The 19,098-nt window shown below is 40.9% G+C and overlaps 1 protein-coding gene across 6 annotated transcripts in view; it reads left to right on the top strand.

Annotated features, from left to right (window-relative positions):
• Positions 1 to 17,375, top strand: part of fam131ab (family with sequence similarity 131 member Ab) — a 34,080-nt gene extending 16,705 nt beyond the window's left edge. For all 6 annotated transcript variants that reach the window (XM_088612129.1, XM_088612137.1, XM_088612107.1 and 3 more), the window contains 3 exons: positions 2,950 to 3,132; positions 5,586 to 5,723; positions 9,208 to 17,375. In XM_088612129.1, the coding sequence (XP_088468255.1) occupies positions 2,950 to 3,132; positions 5,586 to 5,723; positions 9,208 to 9,725 (839 nt within the window). In that variant the 3' untranslated portion in view covers positions 9,726 to 17,375. The remainder of the gene's footprint in view (positions 1 to 2,949; positions 3,133 to 5,585; positions 5,724 to 9,207) is intronic.
• Positions 17,376 to 19,098: the final 1,723 nt, after the last annotated feature.

Raw genomic sequence — 19,098 nt, 5'->3', positions numbered from 1 at the left:
AGTCAGTTAACAGTGGGCTGTATTCCATCTGCAGAAGTTATTTGATTAGAAATTGTGAAGGTAGATCACAGGGACGTTTGTATCAGCAATACAGAAGGACGTGAATCCATTTCAAACACAACACATTTAGTCTTCAATGTTATGCAAAACTCAAACCAACCTGCCAGCCAGCCTGAGAGCTCTGAAATAAATGTGAGAGGCGTGACCTGTGGACTCACTGTCTGGTTAGTAAGTTCCCTGAATAAATTATTGAATATTGCTCCTGATTCTGATTCACTGCCTCTGACAGGCTCTCCTGACTGTGCCAGTGATGCCCTTTGTCTGGTCTGAAATCTTTGCTGTTTTGCCTACCGACACTGCAGTTAATTCATTCCTCGAGCTCTATGATGTACAGTATGAGCAAAACCGCTCTTACATCAAGACTGATTTCCCTGACTCTCAGAATCTGAGAAAGACCGGACAGGGTCAGTACTGTGTTGGGAGACCTTTATGGAAAACCAGGTTGCTGCTGTAAGTGATGTCAGTGGACCAGAAGATGGCTCTCTTCCCTCTGGACTAGGATTTCAAGTTCAATGCCCCGGTGTCGTGACAAGGGATACTGAGATTATTATTATCTTTTGCAAAATATGTTGGAAGTGATCAAACACTTCAGGCTCTGTGACTTTTCTGACAAAACTCCTCATAACATGGACAGTTGTCCGCTCTCCACCTGTATCAAATATCCTGATTTGTTTTCACACACTAGATCAGATGTGTGGAAATCACACACAACAGTCAAACACCATCTTGGGCTGCTAGTAGTGTTATAGCCAGGTTGCTCCTTAGAAAAAATCTCTACAAACAATTACTTATTAATCATGTATGCAACTATGATGAATGCTAAATGTTTATTTATGTATATACATATTTGTACAAGAAAACACATTTTGGAGTCTTTGTTCTCAGGAATTCTAGAGCATATCTGAGTGGGTGTGGCAATGTATATGGTGAGATGGCATGTCTTATGTAATCAGAGAGACCCTTCGAATGACATGATATGAGTGGATAAGATAACCCACTTTCCCCCAGTCCCCAGTGAAGTCAGGTCTGGAAATTATGGTTACCGCAGAAGGTGTAAAATAAACATAAATATTGATCTTGATGAACTATTTTGACATGTACCTGTTTTTCTAATTGATTTTTAACAGGAAATGTATCATACTAATTTGTTGATTGATGTTTTTGTCATATCTCAACTGGCACCTGTTTTGTCTTTTCAGTACCTAGAATCTAATGTGACAGTGAGAGTAAGAAGTGGTGGAATACAGATTTGCAGAAAATACAGATTTAGGTTTAATTTAAAGCAAATGTAGATTGCCTTGCCTGCAAAGACTTAAAAATTATTTAATTAATCATATCAGGCATGTGCAAAGTGTCATTTGTATTTCCAGTGCAAAATAAATACTTTACATCAAATGAAAATTTACTGATTTTATATGAATTATATTAGGATGGCATGATGGTGCAGTTTAATAGCTGGGGCTATTCCAAACCTATCTGTGTGGAGTTTGTATGTTCTCCCCATGTTCATGTGGGTTTCCTCTGGGTGCTGTGGTGTCCTCCCAGAGTCCAAAGACATACTTGTAGGTTAATTGGCTTATGGGAAAATTGGCCCTGGTGTGAGTGTGCGCATGTCTTCTGTGTTTGTGGTTGTGTTTGCCCTGCCATGGACTGTCACCTAGAGTATACCCTGCCTTGCACTTCTTGTTTGCTGGATCAGGCTTTGACTCCGCAGTGACCCTACATAGAAAAAAGTATTTAGAAAATGGACGGATAAGAACTGTTTTAATACTTAATTTCTTTAATACAGTACAAAATAACAATGTTCAGATACCTCGTGTCTTAGGACAGCTTTCTCTTGTGGACCCTGGCTAATACGGGACATTGCTGCTGCGTGACCCAGACTAACAGTAACCCTCCCCCCCTGCAGCTGTTTCACATCAATAACTACTAATCTTCAAGCTCAATGCTCTTTGCTCAAGGGAATCACAGTTTCTCATTGCATATGTGCAAAATTTGCAATGAAGGGAATCTTTTGTTCTTGGATATCGAAACTACCATGAATGTTTGCAGAAAAGCAATACTTTTCTGTACTGATATATAAACTATATGACAGTTTTGGAATCTGTTACTCAAGGTCTTGGGTTCTCACTCAAAAGGGGCTAGGAGAACTTTTATTTTAACTTTACCTTAGAATATCATTTAGATGCCATGCCAGGCTAATAAGTCAGTACTAAGGTGTGATTTGCAGCAGTTATTTGTTTTTTAAATGGATATATTTGTCACATTACAATGAGAAACTGTCCAGCACGAGTACACATAATTGTTAAACTATCCTTAAAAAGATCAGTAAAAAGGAGAAGGTAATGCAGTAGTGCTGGATTGATTTGTGATTTTTGATACACCTAAGACTAATGTAGCCTGGTCCTTGTGGTGACATTTCCACAGGTTTTATTGGTCTTTTTAAATTAACAAACAGACTTGGAGAAAGGATAAAATAGGTGATTAGCCCTTCATGTAATTAAAAGTGCTGATAGAGCAAACCCCCGAAGACTCTGCAACACACCTTGGGCGCTGCAGTTGTCTGCTGTTGATCTAAAGTGGTTTCCCTGAAGGGAACGCAGGTAATAAGGCAAAACTCTAGCATTCAGCCCTGTTTGAAGCTGACTAGGGCTGACACTGCACTGCCTCCCTGACGTTATTCAGTGGATCATACATACAAAGCCACAGCAAAGTTGTAGTAAAACATGACGTGATGGTAAAAGCACATGATACTGTAGTAAAGTGTGATGCAAACTACAGGAACCAATGGGTGAGCAAAATAAAATTAAAAGAAGTGTCGCATTTTAAAATTTAAATTGAGCTTGCCCATTTTTTCCTGAAGTATGGCTTTGGCTCCTCTGCATGCAGGGATCTCCCAGGTGGTGAAGGACCATGTGACGAAGCCTACGGCGATGGCACAGGGCAGGGTCGCCCACCTGATTGAGTGGAAGGGCTGGTGCAAGCCCACTGACTCCCCAGCCGCATTGGAGTCCGACTTCAACTCCTACTCTGACCTCACAGAGGGAGAGCAGGAGGCACGATTCGCCGCAGGTACTGTACTTGATCCTCTCGTCTCCAAACCTAGCCGCTAACCATAATCCCCTCTGTTACTCCACTCCCACTCAGGAACTGGGCTAGAGGGCCTGCTACACTGCTTGTACCTCTGTGGGCCGGTCTGAGAGACTTACACCTCTTTTATTTCCCATTACAATTGTTGTCATATATTATTTTTAGAGTTGTGGTAGACAAGCAGGACTTCCAATTCCTGATCCTTGGATATGCTACCCCTGCATCTTCTTTATTTTTATCCCCAGTGAACCCTCAGGCAATTAATTGACTAATGAATTAGATAATAACTAAGTGCCCTTGAGCTCTTAAAAAAATATGGAACGGGTTTCACATTTCTTTGGAAAATAATCTAGGTATATAGCAGGCACCAACCTTTCAAGAACACACAAACAATTTCAACTGTCTAATGGAGAAACGTTAATAATTCAGTTAGGGTCTCAATTAAGAAATTAAAAACTCAGTTTGGAATGAAAGGTAGAAGACACTGGGGTCACAGGGAAGACTGGGAAGTCCTTATGTAGGAAGATGAGCCTTCTGTTCTCTAACATTCACACTCATTTGGTCAGAGGATTTTAAACTGACAACGAGTTGACATTTAGTAACTATGATATTAAATTTAATAACATAAAAATAACAAATAATAACATTCAAATAAATTCATAAAATTGAAGATAATTTTCCCTAAAAGCCATGTACTGAAAAAATTAACGTGCCATATTTCTAACGGTGAAACTCTATGTGTAGGATAATTGTTCTTTTTTAGCTGTGCTCTGTGATTGCTTAGTTTCAGAGTTGGGATTCACAATGAATGCTGATTGTAGTGCTAATGAACACATGAGTGGTGAAATAAGCTGACATGCTTTAAGCTTTTGTTTGAATTAATGGCAACCTCTAAAACAGAGTCCACATCAGGCCTTTTGCTGCAGACGAACAGTAAAATAAAACACATGAAAGTCTTCTTGTTGTGTATCCAGAGGTATTACCTTCTAATAGTTCTGTGCTGTTACAATGTCTCCTTTTTCACCTCTGCTCTGGTCTCAGCTCACCCTGTACATGGAAAGCAAATGCAACGCAGGTCCCCCAAGCCAACAGGCATAGCAGCTTTACCAGTACATGGCTGTACTACTTTCCTTCCATTCATCACACCTGCAGTTTCTGTCCTGACAAGGCAGAAGAACACATTTACTTTACAATGCAGCACACCTGGGACATGTAAAGTTTATGGGATTTGCACACACTGCCTGTGGAGCACTAAGGCATCTTTACCACATGACCATGAAACAGCAAAGTAATTTTTGGTTCTTGACCCTGGCACTTAACTATTTATTACAAAGTAATTCTGTTCTAAATCATCAAATTAATGATAATGGTCTGTTTAAGCCATTTATTGACACACCTTTATTCTGTGGTTACTTTTTGTAGTTTAATATACTCTTTGTTTCTCTGTTTAAAAGCTCACAAAACGGGATAAGAGTCAACACTGGAGAAGACACTGAGGCCGTAAAGCTTACATAGGATCAAAGACGCATAGACTCCAAGTCATGTGTGATGACCATAATTCTGGAATGACGCTGGAATGTTTGGCAGTATTTTGTCATTAGATATATTCAGTTAATGCCAAAACTATGCAGCTATCATTTCCAAATCATATCTGCAATCTGTGTAAATGATTTTGAATACTTGTAGTAGTGCCAATACTGCCACTGATTGGCCCAAAACACAAGGAAGGAGCACACATGAATATTGGCCTTTGACTTTAAACATGAAGAAAACACTGCCTCCAGAAGTTAACCCATAAATGGAAATAGGTTCACGTCTCATGATTCATATCTAAATGCATACTTTGTACAGAAGGAATGTTGGAAGATCTGATCCCACCATTTTTTGAAGGATTCCCAGAATTCTGTTCCAACAACATGAACACACAGGTTATTTCAGGCTCCCGCAATCTCTTCTCTTAAGGCATGCTTTCTGTTATCAGTCCTAAATGCATTACTATACCCATATCATAAAAATAACATCTTGAATTAAGAGAGAGTGCTTCTCATGGCTGGAGGTCTGCCATTTGACAATTCTTTGCTTTTATTGTAGCTGAGATCTCAGTTATTTAGTGGATGCTTTATTTGAAATACAGTTTTGCTTAAAGAGATCTTTTTGTTTTCCATTTGGAACCTCAATATTCAAGACATCTATATTTTTTAGTTTGCCTGCAGTGTGCATTTTTATGAGTTACCAAGCGTTTGCCTAAGCAATTGAAAACTGAGCTATGACATGTTGATGCTGGCATCATGGGAACAAGCCATGGGAAGGGCAAGATCTTCCCCTACAATGTTCCTTCTAGTTCTTTCTCAGAGCCTCTGCCTGCCCCAGGCTGCTAGCAGGGAATGAGGCTGTCCCTGTGCCATCTGACAGCTCTGTGCTTCTTCGCGTCTCAGGTGTGGCAGAGCAGTTTGCTATTGCTGAAGCAAAACTGCGCGCCTGGTCATCTATAGATGGTGAGGACTCCAATGACGACTCCTACGATGAAGACTTTGGCCCTGCCAGTGAACCTTCTCAAACACTTCAAAATTCAGGTACGTCACGGTGCAGTGCTAGTCCTATATCCTTGCTTGCTGAGTGGTGGATTGCCAGAGGAGAATCACATGGATTTCCTGTGCTCATGGTAGAGAAATGTGGTCTTAACAATACAATGCAAGAACCCTGCCAGCAATTCTAGTAATATTAAACAAATTTTCTGACTGTCACTTTTGTGAAGGTTTTATTTTGCCAATCAGTGAATTTGTCAGGATCACTTTTGGCTATATGAAGCATAACAGGACTAAATATCATTACACATTGTTAAATTCTTGGAGGGGAATCTCTTTAGCACCAAAAGAAAAGTAGTACAGTAGTCTGTTCAACACTGCCTGGTGTAGAAACTGCCTTCTTCAATTTGATGAGTCCTACTCACATGTCACTCAGTTGAGAGGAAGCAACCTACTGATCGATTCATTTATTCAGGAGACAGGACAGCTATGAGTGACTCACACAGTCTCCTGTTCAAAGTTCAAAGGAGGTCCTGCCACTAGGGGTCTCTGGGGTCAGATCAACACTGTCTCACTATCTTGATGTGGTTGAAACGTCCTTAACAAGGATGCAGTTTTATCACCAAAAAGCTTATATCTTGAGTAGAATAGGCTAAGAGCCCCTTTATTCCTGTGGTTGGCTTGGAGAGTTTCTCAAAACTAGTCCTCAAGTGCTACAGCCTAGCAGGCTTTATGCTGCTTTTTATATTATTGATAGCTTTAGACCTAGGAAAGGGTTTTAACAGGGCTGACATATTTGGAATATTCTTCATCTTATTGTTTTCTCGACTGACACATTTCCTCGAAAATGAGTGCAATATACACTTTCTTGTAAGAAAAATATTCATAACTGAATAATACAGTTTTTATTGCACAAGGTTTTAATAGGAGAATGAGACACCGTTTCAGATTGATGCCTTTTTTTCCTGAGTATCACAAACCTTTGAGTGAAACCAGAACAAGGGAGAGACTTTCCTGGTTATCGCTAGAAAAGTTTTAAAAAATTTAAGCAATTCTGAAAGAAAGCATCTGGATCTGAAATGTGTTGCCAAAGGCTGGCTTACAGGAAACTATACAAGCTATAACTAAACTATTTAACTAATAAAAGAGCAAGTGGCTCTGGCTGACTAGAGGAGCAGAGCGCTGGACTACAAAGCTACTTGTGTTCTGTTGGTCTCTGTTTGTTCAACAATACCAATGACTTATCCAGCAGCAGTGACCCTATTGACCTCCTTTCTTTTTTGTTCAGTGTGAAGGATGATGCATATTAGACGTGCCCAGCTCCAGTCCACTCAATACTGACCCTACCCCGAGCCCTTTTTGCTTACACCTCCTCACAGAAGTGATTTTGTAGGTGGAAAACACCCCCGGCCTCTCATCCTCCCTGTCCTTTGAAAGACAGAGCCTACAGTCACTGGCATGCAGTATATACCCACTGCAGATTGCAATAGCCTTTGGACTTGGAACAAGAGCAGTTTTTGTTCACTAACCCTCTCTCTCCAGGTCTCTCTCAATTTTGCCTAATTCCTGGATTTTAATCTTTGGATGTTTATCCTGGTGGCCTTATTCTCGGTCTCTCTCCGCATCGCTCTTGGAGAGACCTGTCAGTGCTGGGGATGGGAGCTCTCAAGGGAGCGCTGATGCTCAGAGAATTTGTAGTGTTAGGAAATCATCGCTGGGATTTCGCTGGGTTCCCATGTCCCACTGCCCTACTTTCCTAGCTTCTGCAAACGATTTCCTGGAGTGGCTCAATTTGATGTTCCCATCTTTTATTCTGGAAATTTAATTCAATTACCCTTAACCAGATGAGCACAGGAGGAGAGCTCATCAGTCCCGTAGAGTTTGTGCTGACAAAGTCGAAAGGATTTTCACAACATTCGCCTATTTTTTTTTAGCACTGTGGGATATGAAGCTGCAGCATTAATATCGACCAATTTTCTTTTCTCTGTTCATTGCAACTGAATGTTTCTGAAGTGCAGTTGATGTATCAGTTTTCATTTAGACACCAGTTAGAATCAGACTTTAAATCAGGATGTCTCAGGGCAGTTTACTCCCTTTCCTCATCACTCTTTTCACCTACAGAGCATGAAGTCTTAATTATGCTCCCTAAATTAATACAGGATAAAGACAATTCTGTTTATAGTAATTCCCTAGTACTGCATTAACTGGGGCTTTACTGAATGCACAACACATATAATTCAGTGGTCTGGTTAGATCTTAATAAATGCAAGAGAGTGAGATGGATATGAAGAGTGTGCTTGGCTTAGCTCACCTGCCTGAGGGAATTGGCAGCCTCATCATTCTTTCTAGTAAACCCATCTCGATACTGGGGTACTGAACCAGGGATATGCTGCAGGGGTTTAGGTGTGGTGGGAGGGCTACAAAAGAAGTGTACTATGTACTATGACTCAGGTCTGAGATTTATATGCTCAGGCAAATGGAATTGTGGGAGTTTAGAACGTAAACGTCTTCTTAAATTTCTATTGTAACTATGTCATAATTCTATTTCTGATAAAATATAGTGATTTCTGAATCATTCAACTCTCTGAGCTTACAACCATTTATTTGGCTTTTCATGGAAACAACATGCTTGTTGGCCATCATCTCCATTCCCTCTTCCTGACCATTGCCAATCCAGTTCTCCTGGACTGAGGAGAACCATAGTGGTAAATACATGCAGATGTCATAGGTTCTGTGTCCACATATCCCTTCATCCCATTCCGGAGAGTTTTGAACACACTCTTCAAAGTGCTAGCAATGAATTGTTTACTGCCCTTGTTGAACATCTTTTGTATTTTTTCTCTGTTCTCATTAAATTACTGACTCTTTTGGCAATGCTGCATTCTTCTAAAAGGTGACAAATTAATGCGGGACCTATTGACTCCTTTGATCTTTAAGGCATCTAAAATATTCCATGTATATGGTGCTTAATGCTTTCTGATGTATAGTATAAGGAGTTGAATACTGTCCTGGAAACAATTAACCCTTCTTACACTCCTTGGAATTATGAAGTAACTGTCCTGCTCCTTCCATATGTTCATTTTGAGTGACTTTTTGATTTTTTTCCCTTTAAGCCGTGGTTAAATTAGTTGATCTAGTGAAAGCTTGTGATGCTTTTGGCCTCAGGCCATGCTGACTGACAGAAGCTGAATTGCAGGATAGGCTGCAGACTGCGATGTAGTGTCACCAAAACAGTGATAAATGAAGAATCTTTATGAAAATGTTCTAAATAAAGGTTTTTGCTGATGCAACAGCAACATTTGTATGTATTTGGTCAAGGATTTCTGGGACTAAATAGGCCATTAGAAGCGACTGGGTTAGGGGACATTCCCAGAATGTTTGATGCATGTTTGTTGGATTGGGACGCAGCAGTTTTCTACTTTTGTTGTTGCCGTTACTTTGCCTTGGATTGTTGTTAGCCTTGAATTCTGCAGGGACCTGGTTCTGTTTTGTACTACCTGTTTCATCAATGGCTTTGCCTGATCTCTTCCAGACACCGTCTCCTCCTACCCCAGCTACCTTCGGGACTTCCTGCACAGCCACGTGTGCCAGCAGCGGAGCTCACGGCAGGGCTCCAGTGAGCAGGAGAACAGCGACACCTCACCCACTGTCTCACCCGACACCCTCTGCTCCAGCCTGTGTAGCCTGGAGGATCACCCCCTCCTGAAGGACCTGGGCTCCTCTCCTGTGGACCTGGCTGCCAAGATCTTGGGGGCACTGCAGGGCGGCGAGGAGCTGCTCTCCCGGTTGCAGCGGGGCAGAGAAAGTGCCTTCCGGAGCCTGGGACACCTGGTCTGCGAGGACTCCTCCTACTCTGTCTCCTACACCGAGTCCTGCTTCTCTCCAGAGGATGAGGAAGACCTAGCCTGCAAGGACTATGACTCAGTGTGCAAGGACGAGTGCGACTATCCTGGTCGGAGGAAGGTGTCAGATGTGGCCTCCTCAGGAGTGGTATCCCTGGATGAAGAGGAGGAGGAGGAGCAGGAGGAGGGGGAGGAGGGGAACCAGTGACTGCCCTCTTCATTTTTCATTTGGTTTCCTCTCCTTTCCCTCACCTTTCGGAAAACGTTTTTGGCATGCTTTAATGAAATGCCCTTTCCCTCCCTGCTTGTGCACCTTCCTCACCTTACCCATTCCTCCGTCAACCTGCCTGTTCCCCATTTCCTCCCTCCCCTTCCCCATCTATCGTTTGCCTGGTTCGATATATCTATACATTTTTATTTGTCTTGACGCGTCCAAACAATCTCTCTTCTTTGGGTTCCGATTCACTTTGCAATGCCTTTAGCACAAACTAATTGCCTGGGGGTTTGATGCAAAGGTTTGAGCACTTCACAGATTAAAAAAAAAGAAAAAAATCTTCTGCATGACGTGTTAAGTGCTGAACTGAACTTGTGGGCTGATTTGTTCTAAAGCACGGTTTGTAGCTCCAGCTGTTCTTGTCCTCTTTTTGATCCAACCTCCTCCCATTCCTTACCTTTTTCAAGAGCATCTATTGTCTGAACGTCATGACACTGCAACCCAACCTCTCCTTGCCTAAAAAAATCTATAGCATCAGATCGGCATGGCTTTTTTTGCTGGGTATGCCAAAACATTAACCTTTGACTAAAGATTATAAGCAAATGCTGGAATGTTCTTAAACTGACAAAATGATGTCTTTTTAAAATATTTCTCAAAAACAAATGAAGAAAAGGTTATGCTTTTATTGTACTTAGTTTTATATCATTCAACATGTTGTTGTTCTTGTTATTATGAAGACTAATGGTGATACTGATGATTATGATCATTATAGCCTGAGGGGTTGAAAGCTGTTCTTTTTTTTTGATTTTTCAAGTTCTCACCGGGACAAAAAAACTGAAAAGGAAACGCTTGCAATGGTCTTAAAAGAAGTTTTGCTTCGAGAACACCAGGGAAAGGTTTGGCTGAAAAACCAAGAAAGCATAAACACTAGTTTTCAGTGATGCAGTAAAAGCAAAAGTGCATTACGTCTCAGATTTTCTATATTTTTGTAAGCTCTGTCATGCTTTCTCTTGTGCGGCGTTGCTGTCCTAGTGGTTTGCACGAAGCTAATGTTGCCGTAGATATCTCCTTTTGTTGTTATTCCTGTGCGATATGGTCTACAGGAAAAGCAAACTTAAAAAAAACATAAAACAGTTAAGAGGATACTGTGATATTGTTTGTTCTTGTCACTGTCAAGTCCCTATTGAATGAATTGATTTATTTTATTGTATAAAAAGTCGTTCTCCTTCCTAACTTCTTTGCAGTCAGTATGTCAAAGTACTTCAACCAAGACATGTCTCTCTCCTCTCTTGGCTCTGTCTCCGGGTTCCTCCTCTCTAACTGCACTGTTTGTCAACCTTGGCTGAACAGAAGTAACTTTTTGAACAATAGAAACCAGATTGTGGGTATAAACGACTGCAAACACCGCCGTTTTTAGACTGAACAGTCTTTACAAAAAGTAAAAATTTAAAACAGTTTTGTTTCAGAGACTATATAAAAAGGAAGCAAGAGGATTTTGTTGCAGAAACTGTCTTAACTCAGGGAGTGCAACTAAGAGCTCCTGTCAGTGGGTTCACATTGGATACGTCTTGTTAATTTGTAATAGTTTGTGTTGCTTTTTACGAAACATTGCAACTTGATTACAGCCAAGCTGGACACAATCTGAGCCACAGGTTTCACAGCTGTACATATAAATGGCAACTGGGAACAGTTTCCAAGCTCTCTGTATCAAGCAAGCACAGATACTGCATTCCACTAAACCCATGAGCAAGATCAAAGGGGCCACGATTGTTCCTGTGTGTGTGAGGAATGACCTGAAGAACCTTGGACTGTGATCGGTCAAGGAACTCCAAAGCAAACAATGACCGATACTGAGAGTTCTGTCCCACAATAACTCTGATACTCAGCAAGCTTAATGCCAAGAGAAAGATCTGTCTCTGTTGCCCTTAACCTACTCAAGGTCTGAGGCCCTTCAAACCTCTGAAATAACACTAAAACTCCGACAGCAGTCCCTGTACCTGGAAACCGAAGGAAGGAGGACTTTTAAACTTGGAAACAGTCTGATTTTCACTATCAAAAGCATGTTTCTGGGTAGATCAGACTGCTGTGAAAAGAAATGGAGCACTATGGTTGAAGGTTACGGTAAATTTCAATCAAGGTGGACAGGCAATGATTGAAAAAGTCTGAGGCAGATTTATATTCCCTTTAAAAAACATCATACCGAAATATTGCATAACATAATTTAACATAACATAATTTTGTAGTAACCTATAATGACAAAGAGTGCTCTGCCCATACTTGTGTAGTACTACTTTCTGTGACAGAGGGGAGAGAGACCTCAGGGTGCCTGTAAGGGCTGTACCACACCCAAAAAACTGCAAGGGGGGCTTTTGATAAAGTTGGTTATCAGGATTGGGAAAGTAAATGTGGATTCTCTGGTCTTTGGTTGTCCATCAGAGAAGAGGGCAGGGGTCTCCTTCTCATACCAGCCTGACAGATTGACAGGTGCAAAACTGAGCTGCAGTGAGCTGTAAGCATGGCTGTCTTGATGAGCATGTGGCTCATAACGCTGTAACTCTGATATGCAAGACTTGTTAATGTTAGTATGTAGAATTCGAACCCTAACGTCAGGGCACATCACAAGACCTACAGCATGAACATGACACATTCCACAATTGAATGGGCATTACTATCAAAGAATCATGTTCTTTGATTCTCATACTGGACAAAATGAATATGGGGTAGAGAGGCGAGACAGTCTTTGCTTCTTCTATTTTTTGTAACAGATAAAAATGATATTTTTCTAGACTTCAGAGAGGTCAGATGAGAAAGTTAAAGTGAGGGTCAATAACTCAGGTACAAGTAGAATGTTGTGCCTTCATCTCCTTTCCTATTACTGATCACTAAAGCTTCTTTAACTTTCCAATCTCTGATTTATTTTGCTGAGTCCATTGTAAAGAATTCTTCTCTCTCCATCTTGATCATAATGCCTGGGTTGCCAAGGGGTCCAGTGTCACTCTGTTTGAACCAAAGAGATTGATTTTCCTGCAATGATCTGAGTTTGGGCTGACATTTGTTTGTGAGTTTTGAACAATTTCCAAAGATTCACAACAGCTGTTATGGTATCTCTAACTTACTCTTCTTATCTGTGAGCTGAGTAAACGTTTGCTGCAGGTCTGAACCCTATGGATTAATTCATGTATGGCCTGTCATTAAAACTGCCACTTGCACCCTGTCACATGACAGGGCAAAGCTAGCCTGTTTATTTGTAAAGAAAGACCATTTAGAATTACCTGTGGTGACAAGCAATTTAATTGCAATTATAATAATCATCAAGGAACAGTAAATTATGCATTAGACAATTAGAATGAAGTCTTTCTCAGTGTAACTGCCATAGTAATTGAATGTTGTCCAAGAAAAGAGGACTTGAATGTGAAACTTAAGACACCTTAGGTGCCTGAGCTTCAAACCTGCTCATTTGTGATATTTTAAAATATTGAGCTTTCTTTAACAAAGGCCAAGATTTCCATTTGTGGTGTATGTCTGAGTATAGACAGAGAGTTCTACACAGAAACACACTAACAATTATTTTTAGCAGAAAAAGCCTTTATCGATTTGCTAGTATACTTAAATGTGCTATAATGTTTTGTAACAACTACAGCTTGTTATTTTCTAGAAATGTGTATGTATAATTGTATATTACATTCTGAAGAAAGCTGTAGCTTTGCATATTGTCTTAATTGTACCTCTTGGTGAGCTAATAAATTTATAAGAAGTGCCAATGGCAAAAAACTCAATCGAACACTTTAGCAAAGAACGCTCATTACGGTTAGTAAATTAGGGAATGATCTTGACTGCCAATACATCCATCTGCAGTTATAGAGTAAAGAAACAGAGGAAATAGGCACCACAGTGGCAACACTGTGTTTCATTATATTTTAAAGTGAGGAATAACCTATGCTTGTTCCTTCACAGCCTGCACAGTGATACAGCTCCCAACTCCATCCTCTCTCTATATAACATATATTGTATGTGCTATATACAATTTATTATGTATGATCACGATTTCTATTCTCCAAACAAATGCAGTGTCACATCTTCTAAATTACATTTTCCTCAATCACACAGAAAAGATCTGCTTAGTGTTTTTTAACTGGAAATGCATTATGAGCTCTTGGTGGAGTAAATAATTCTAACACTCTAGTCAGTTGAGGTGAATATGTGACCCCTGCTGCAAAGGTCAGAGAGGCAATCCTGCATGCTTCCATCCTCATTATCTGAGTCTGTTCAGATCAGCCATCCTAGGCTCTTTATTTCTTATTATTAGTTTTTGCTTTTTTTCCCCATTCTCTGTGAGCAGAGATTTTCCTGCCCTGCCTGCAGAGATGGTAAAACGCAAAGATTAATTTACTTCTCGCTGTCTGAAGCATTCCACAGTGGCCCCAGACTCTCAGATTATGTAGTCACTTGCACTTCAGCATATTAACTGTTCATGGCAGACAGCAGTGTCTTTCAATTGGCTTGTCAAGCACTGCAACTCCACTCTCACTAAGCACTCATGCCATGAAATGACATTCTGTTCGTATCTTTATGATGGAGTGCCTTAGTTCCTTAGTAGGCGCAGCCCATTGTGTGTGTGTGTGAGTTGCTATAAAAAGAAGTGACTTTTCTAAGGGGAAGAATCTATTTTCAACATGGTGTTACCACCTCACCCCCCCACCTTTTTATCTCAAAATGTCTCCAAAATGGGTAGGAAGATCAAACTACGATAGCAAGTCTGACTATGTGGGCTCTGATATGACAGTAGATAGCATTTTACCATTAGTCTCAGAATGCCCTTGTACAAATTTTAATGTACAAATGAGCAGTTTTGGCACAGAACACAACTGCAGGGAAGCCTGCACATCCTCTTCTGATAGCTTTGCATTGTGCACCACGCAGTGCCTGCTATCATGCAGGAGTCTGAAATTGATACTATGGGTGTGGAAGTATTCTGGGAAATCTGAGCAGTCCCAGTGCTGTTGACGGTTTCTCATTTTTTATGTCAGGGCTCTGTAATTAAGGTTTGGTAACATGGTGTTCAGTTTCTGGACGAATGCAATAATTCATTTGCTTGAACTCACCTGGATTCACCTTATGTCACCCCCGCTATTTGCTTTAGCCCCCCCCCCAAATCCTAACAGATTCCAGCTAAATTCTTTGTATTCTGAACAGCTCTGCATGTGCTTTTTTTTCTGGTGCTGCCAATATTCCCTACACAGTGTATTCTTCATTATACATGTGCTAGCAAACCCCTAGACATGTAATCCAAAAGGGCTGAAGATTTTAATTTACTGTAAATGCATAGGCATATTACAAAAAAGACAGTCAAGTCACGTTTAACCCCTGTTAACCTTTCCTGTGGTTGCGTTCTTTAATTAATACTTCTTGCCTCTGAAATGTAGTGGTTGCAGTTCAGTAAAGCACTGCTCAGCAAGTCTTCACAAGAGATTTCACAAAAGGAATGAAGAGACGATAAGGACTTTCTAGGATGTCTCCCTACTGGGGAGTAGGGCAAGGTTTCTTTGAAGCAGGGGTGACAAATATTTGACTGCAAGGGCCACAGGGCATTTCTCAGATATACTGTAGCTGTACCATTAACCACATTACAGTACATGAACATGAGTAAAAATGGATTATGACTTTCAGCCAGTGTTGGATAATTCAGCCAAAACAGCCATGATCTAAATTAAGTCATACTGTGACTGTGAATACCTTAAATGCTTCAAAAGTTGTGCAGGTCACCCCTCTTATAATGGCCCTCATGAAAAATGCATGAGGAGGGACAAAACCCAAGAACTAAATGTATTCGAAAAGTGTTGAGTGTTTAGTCGTTGTCTTAACCTCCTTAGCTGAGAATCAACCACCTCCCCCATGCAGAGTGAGGAGTGACTCAGGGGGTGCAGCAGAGGTTGAGATGGGGCCAAAGAGGGATGCAAAAGATGAAGAAATGTGAGGAGAGAATGTTCATGTCTAGTTTCTATAGATTTTTAAATATATTTAGGAAAGGATTACGAGTTAGGGTCAATGAGAGAACTTGAATTTGGCTGCTGTCATCCCTCCTGAACTTTTGTTGCAAACTTGCGTATCATCAAAACTACCTGCAAAAAACTTCAAAAGGTTTTTAAAAAATGAAAGGCAAAATTTGTGGTTGTGCTCACCATGGAGAGATGAACTTGACAGTGGCTCAGGCAGGATTCTGCACATGTAATTTGGTTCTTTCTCTTCCCATTTTGATTCATTTGAATTAACTCATTAAAAATCCTAGAAACCTCAAACCCCATGTGAACTCTCTGAGGTTTATCTCCCAAAGTCGGGCAGATCTCTTACCAAGGAAAGTTCACCACTGACTTCCACTAGGGCTGAATTAGGGCTAAAACTACACACTTCCTCTGATATCATTTCATTCATTTTGCGGTTTATATCTGATATAACTTCTTGTGGGTTTGACTTTCGCTGACTGAGAGAATCCAGTTTACTTTCCTTGTTATGAACACGATCTTTGTTATTTTTAATGACTGTAAGGCTTAACATTTTCTTGCGTTGAAACCGCATCAACATAAAAACATTTTTATCTTCTGAAGATGTTTTGTATGTGATGTTTTTCCCCAACCGTCTCTGCTTGGTTTAGGCTTTCTTTACATTGATCTGGGGGACTGTAATGCTGGTCTCATGGCTTCTTTGGGAAATCTGTTCCTGTCTGTTTTTTGTTTGACATCTTCTAAATGATGAGTGTAATGGTGGCAGATCTGTCACAGGTGTTTTTCCCCCCCCAAGAACAGTATGCTTTCCTCCCTCAACCCACTGCGTCTGTTACTAGAAGAAGGTGGGTAAACTGTGAAGAAACTCCATCTTCAGGCAATGATAAGACACAAAGATGAACCAGACTGATAAACATCATGGAAACATTTTTGTGCTTTACCACTGCTATTCGTCAGTGATACAATGAAGATGGATCTCAAACCATTTATCTGTCATTTTAGTCCTCAGCTAGGTTTCAGGCTGTGCATGCATGAGCAGCTCATGGTCCTTGCACTGCCTTACGTCTGCCTCACAAGCAACAGCTGTGCTGGGACTCTCATTATATTCACGTGGAAATGGTTTCTATTCTCATATGACATGCAGCTGCACAGGAGAACAATGCTGAAGAATGCTACAACTCGCATAAAAACCTGTGCAGCGGACTAAATCCAAGATCCTAGAAAGGCTGATACCAGATGAAAGATTCTTTCATCGACAGCATGAAGGTAAAGAAGTCCTCAAGTTTGTGATTCAAAACACCTTACCGGACGCTGTCAGTTGATGCCCAAGATGTTTTGCATCAAAATGCATTCCAAACTGGTGGTTAGAAAGATTCAGTAATATTGATTACTATCATATTTTGAATATTTTTCAAGTGGAAAACAGTCTTTTTTATGAATCTTTGCAGATTTGAGATCCTGACTTTTGCTGAGGAGGCCACTGTGAACTGCTTTTCTTACATGCTCACTGTTTTCTACAGTTAACGTTCCTCTCTCGTTCCCCCTTTCTTTTTATTCCTTGTACTTTATTTCTATGAAGTTTCCTCTGTTGCAGCATCTGCCATGGTTTACTGTTATGAATAAAAGACGTTCATGTTATTTGCAACTTCTCTGTGATGTGTTTCCCTTTTTGTTCTCCTTCTACAGGGGTGAGTGCTTGGTTGTGAATAGTACCTGAAGAATAAAAAGTCAAACTGATCTGATCATAAGAAAATTCTGATCGGATTCAGAAAAAAAAACTACTGGTCCAGCAGACAGCCCAGAGTAATATAATTAGATTTTTTTTTAACATGACAGAAAACACACCTGGGCTGCCTTTCCATCTAAACTGCAGCATGAAGTGAGCTGCCAGTTACATATCCCTGCCAACAGGCTCTGAAATTTCTCTTCAGATAACAGTTCTTGGATTCTGCTTGACAGCTTTCGGCTTTTTAACAGGAAATGAACTCCACAGCCAGAGATCACAGCTCCTGGAGCCCTGGCCCCCACTGATTAAAGAAAGAAAGAAACATCCGCAGACAGATAAGCTTTCTGAGGTCTCTGGAAGCAGCTTGTGTAATTAATTATGCCAGTCACTGAAGAGGACAGGTTTAGAAACTTGTGATGCTTAAAAGGCATTTAGTCAGGCAGCAGTGCTTTCTGCATCCAGGCTCTTAATTTTTAACGCTGGGTAAAAGGCAGAAAGCGACTTACATAATTCTGCATGTTTAATAATTGAGGAGCAATACATTTGAAATGGAAAGGAAAACTTACTGTAGTGACAAACACTGAATTGTGTTTCCTTGCAGGGCTGAAGGGGGCTCTGGATTTAGCCCCTCTGTTCTTATCCCTTAACACCCTCACTATGCAGAGATAACATATTTTCCTCTCTCATAATTGACCTTTACTGACCCCTTTCCCATGCCTTCCCAGTGACCTCATCAGTGGCTGATTATCCCGGCAGGGGTCCTGTAGCAGAGAGCTGATCTATTTTTAGAGTGCTGGCCGGCCTGACGATTTACTGCCTCTAACGACAAACTCATCCACAGCCATAGGGCCTGTCAGCACACAATAGAGCTCAGGGAAAACAAAGGCAGATGAGCTCCGTGTCCACAGTCTCTATTGACGGGACCATCACAGGCATTGAGCAGCCTTCCCTTTCAATGGAGAAAGTAGCACTACAATCAGCCCACTGAACACACAGCAGGGCATCAGTTCAAAGCGAATAATTGGCTGGACAGTTTAGCGTCACTGTGGGACAAAGCTTTTCCAAATCGAACAGCTGTCAACCCTTTCTTATCTCTATTTTTATCTAAGGTACAGGTACAATGCAAGACGCTCTGCTTTTAATCTGTACAGATTGTTTGACGCACAGTAAAATGGGCAAAAATACAAAGCAACATGGTTACACCTTTATTTTTTTCCTCTGAGAACCTATTAATATTTATAGTAAGAGATAAATTGTTTTTTTTCAAGAACAGAATTTTTTTTTTCAAGAAAGCAGCACATGCAATGGGTGGCATTGTTTTGTGGTCTTTAGCGCTGGGTGCATTCACAGCTCTTGGGTCCTGGGTTCGATTCTGGCCTGGGGTGTTTTTCTTTGCGTAAAAATTGTGTGTTTTTGCTAGGCCATGGGGATTTTTCACCGTGTGCATGAGCTTCCTGCCACAGGCAAAACGAATGCTTTTCTAGGGTAAGAGTATGTACTGTACATGCACTGGACTGCCATCCCATACAGAGTGGATCTGCTCCTGTGCCCAGTGTCTGCTGTCTTGGAGTAAATGGTGTTTACAAAAAAGGTTCAAGAGAGACATAACAGCCACGTTCAATTAGCCTCAGTTTTCCTAAAT

This window comes from Lepisosteus platostomus, chromosome 2 (assembly GCF_059453375.1).
Source record: "Lepisosteus platostomus isolate fLepPlt1 chromosome 2, fLepPlt1.hap1, whole genome shotgun sequence".
Lineage (NCBI taxonomy): Eukaryota > Metazoa > Chordata > Actinopteri > Semionotiformes > Lepisosteidae > Lepisosteus > Lepisosteus platostomus.
The sequence above is the reverse complement of the archived record's forward strand: the minus strand, read 5'-3'. Positions and strand labels throughout refer to the sequence as shown.